The sequence below is a fragment of the Drosophila eugracilis genome, unplaced genomic scaffold, assembly GCF_018153835.1.
Source record: "Drosophila eugracilis isolate 14026-0451.02 unplaced genomic scaffold, ASM1815383v1 contig_1911, whole genome shotgun sequence".
NCBI lineage: Eukaryota > Metazoa > Arthropoda > Insecta > Diptera > Drosophilidae > Drosophila > Drosophila eugracilis.
In genome coordinates this window covers 5729-8641 of record NW_024572768.1, presented here as the reverse complement: position 1 = coordinate 8641, position 2913 = coordinate 5729, and the positions used below count along the sequence as shown (strand labels likewise).

The 2913-nt window shown below is 42.6% G+C and overlaps 1 protein-coding gene across 1 annotated transcript; it reads left to right on the top strand.

Moving 5' to 3' along the window:
* Positions 1 to 238: 238 nt before the first annotated feature.
* Positions 239 to 559, top strand: LOC121529821 (E3 ubiquitin-protein ligase RNF181 homolog). The gene has a single exon (XM_041817815.1). It carries the CDS (start codon positions 239 to 241, stop codon positions 557 to 559), a length of 321 nt encoding a protein of 106 aa, XP_041673749.1.
* Positions 560 to 2913: the final 2354 nt, after the last annotated feature.

Here is a 2913-nt window from a genome sequence, read left to right as displayed (position 1 = left end):
AGAAGTCGGGAAAAAAAAAACAAATACCCTACAACACGTGCGTCATCAATCATCAGTTCAAACACTCTTTTGTTTAGATTTTCTTTTCTTTTGTTGGTTTAGTTGCTGAAGGCAACGTATCTTTGAGTAAAATATTTGGTTTGTTAGCAACAAGCTTAGCAGCTAGATTTTGATAATTCCATTTTTTTATTTCGGTTGTTGATATATTAGTTGTGGGAAAGTTACGATTTTTGGGAAGATGGGGATAGACCGGTCTCCAGATAAAGGAGCTGCAAACAGCTCCAATTCCTGTTGTCCGATTTGTAACGCCGAGGTAAACGCTGCCGAGGTCTACGTAACGGCATGCCAGCATGAGTTTCACCGGAAGTGCATAGAAGTTCACTGGAAAAAGAGATTACAATGTCCGGTTTGCAGACCCAAAGGACTTAAGGTAACGGATGACCCGGAAAGACGAACTCGAAGTCAATCCAGGAATCAGCCCACCCCCGATAACGTCGGGAGACAAACGACAGACGACATAGCTACCACTTCAGGGTCTATTCCCATTTGCAGCAATTAAAGCATAATTTCGGTGAATGCCATAACGCTACTAGCTATGGAGCAGAGATTGTTGGAGTCACTGTAAGGAAAGATGGTTGAGTTGATCCAAAACTCAGTAGCTGATGTTTTGACTAGGACATTGGCAGCTCAGAATCACAGCTCGGGAATGAGTCACCCGTCTTTACCTCCATCAGAAGAAAGTCTGCAAGGCAGGATAGACCCAGAAAATACCAGGGTACCTGTGAGAGAAAGCACATTAAGTCCGCGGTCCCAAAACTCTCAGGGAAGCAACACGTCAGACTTGTTGAACCGCCCTGATAAGGTAGTGCATATCCTCAACGGGTGGAAAATTAAGTATTCCGGAAAAGGAGTGTCTGTGTACAACTTCATATATAGAGTGGAAGCACTGACTACGGAGACTTTAGGAAATAACTATACGGTACTTTGCAGAAATGCAAGCGTCCTTTTTGAGGGTAAGGCCAATTAATTTTATTGGCGATATCATAAAGCCCATGGCGAAGTCCAATGGGACAGCTTCTGTTCAGCTTTGCGGCTTCAGTTTCGTCAGGTTAGGGATGACGGCGACACTGAAGAGATTATAAGAAATACCAAACAAAAACTGAACGAATCGTTTGATTCATTTTACGACATCGTGTCGAGTCTGGTCAATCAGTTGGATCACCCGTGGACACAGCAGAAGCTAGTGAGAGTTATCAAGAATAACCTTCGTCCCGAGATAAGGCATGAGATTTTAAATCTCGATATCCAAACAGTCAGCGAGTTAAGGGGAATTTGTCGCAGACGTGAAGCGTTTATGGCTGAGGTAAAGAGATCTCAAGGATACTCTCGAAGCACGCCTTTTAAACGCGATATCTCTGAGTTTAGTGAAGGTTACGATGGTCCGGAAACAGAGCAATCCGATGATGAAGCAGGCATAGAAGCTTTCTCCCTTTTGTGCTGGAATTGCCGCAAGGAAGGTCATAGATATCAGGATTGTATATCGGATAGGAGAATTTTTTATTACGGTTGTGGAGCACCGAATACTTACAAACCAAACTGTGGTAAGTGTTCAAAAAACTTCCAAGCCGGCACGTCGAAGTCGCAGTTCAGACCGAAAACTCCGAGTGCCGTACGAAGTCAGGCCACAATGACCGAGAAATAGAAGAGGTAGAGTTGACAACCTCAACTTCTTCCATCGACAAACAGTGCACTGATGCAGGTCCTTTGCTTCACAGCAAAATACCGAGGTTACAGGAGGGGAATATTTCAGGATTTTATTACAACCCAAACTTTAAAATGCGGCGATCCCGAAGCTCAAGGCGGGTAAATCAGTTTTGGTGGCGGGTAAAGGAGGTTAAACAGGGCCTTCAGTACATTAATTCCTTGCCAGCAGGATCAAGCGATCCGCGACCTTTTGTACCAGTCAAGTTTCTGAATCGTACTGTCTATGGATTATTAAATTCAGGAGCTTCAATTAGTTGTATTGGTGGTAATTTAGAGGAGGAGTTAAAAACTAGTATTAAATATAAAGTATTAGCATGTAGTGCCTCAACGGCTGATGGAAGAGCGCAGCAGATAATAGGATATTATAAAGTTGAAGTAGAATACGGTGAAGTTAAAAAGTTAATGAAAATATATATAGTACCCTCTATAAAACAAGACTTATATTTAGGGAATGATTTTTGGAAACTCTACGATTTATTACCCCGGAAGTTAATTATATCTGAACTAGGATCAACAGAAGTAAACCCAAAGCTTAACGTTGATCAGCATATTTTGTCTGAAGTGGATAAGGCCAAGTTGATGAACGTCATCAATTGTTTTCCGTCGTTCGTGCAAGACGGACTGGGTAGGACGATTTTAATAACTCATACCATCGAGGTGGGTAAGGCGAAACCCATCAAGCAAAGACACTTTCCAGTTTCACCCGCGGTGTAAAAGGCCATGTACTCTGAAATTGATAGAATGTTAGAGTTAGGTGTTATAGAAGAGTCGGAAAGCTCTTGGTCACCCCCTATCGTTATGGTTACTAAACCAGGAAAAGTTCGAATTTGTCTTGACTGCAGAAAAGTCAACAGTTTTACAGAAAAGGATGCATATCCTCTTCCTCAGATTAGTGGTATTTTAAGTCGATTGCCGAACCCGGAATATATATCGAGCCTCGATTTAAAGGACGCGTATTGGCAGGTGCCTTTAGATGTCGCTTCTCGGGACAAAACAGCGTTCACGGTACCGGGAAGACCTCTCTATCAATTTAAAGTAATGCCATTCGGGCTTTGTAATGCTACAAGCACAATGTCTCGACTTATGGATAAGGTAGTACCAGCACACCTAAGGAACGAAGTGTTCGTCTATCTCGACGATTTGTTGATA

Bases quoted from the DNA above. Each gene is read 5' to 3' on its own strand.
- LOC121529821 (XM_041817815.1), top strand. From the start codon at position 239: ATGGGGATAGACCGGTCTCCAGATAAAGGAGCTGCAAACAGCTCCAAT.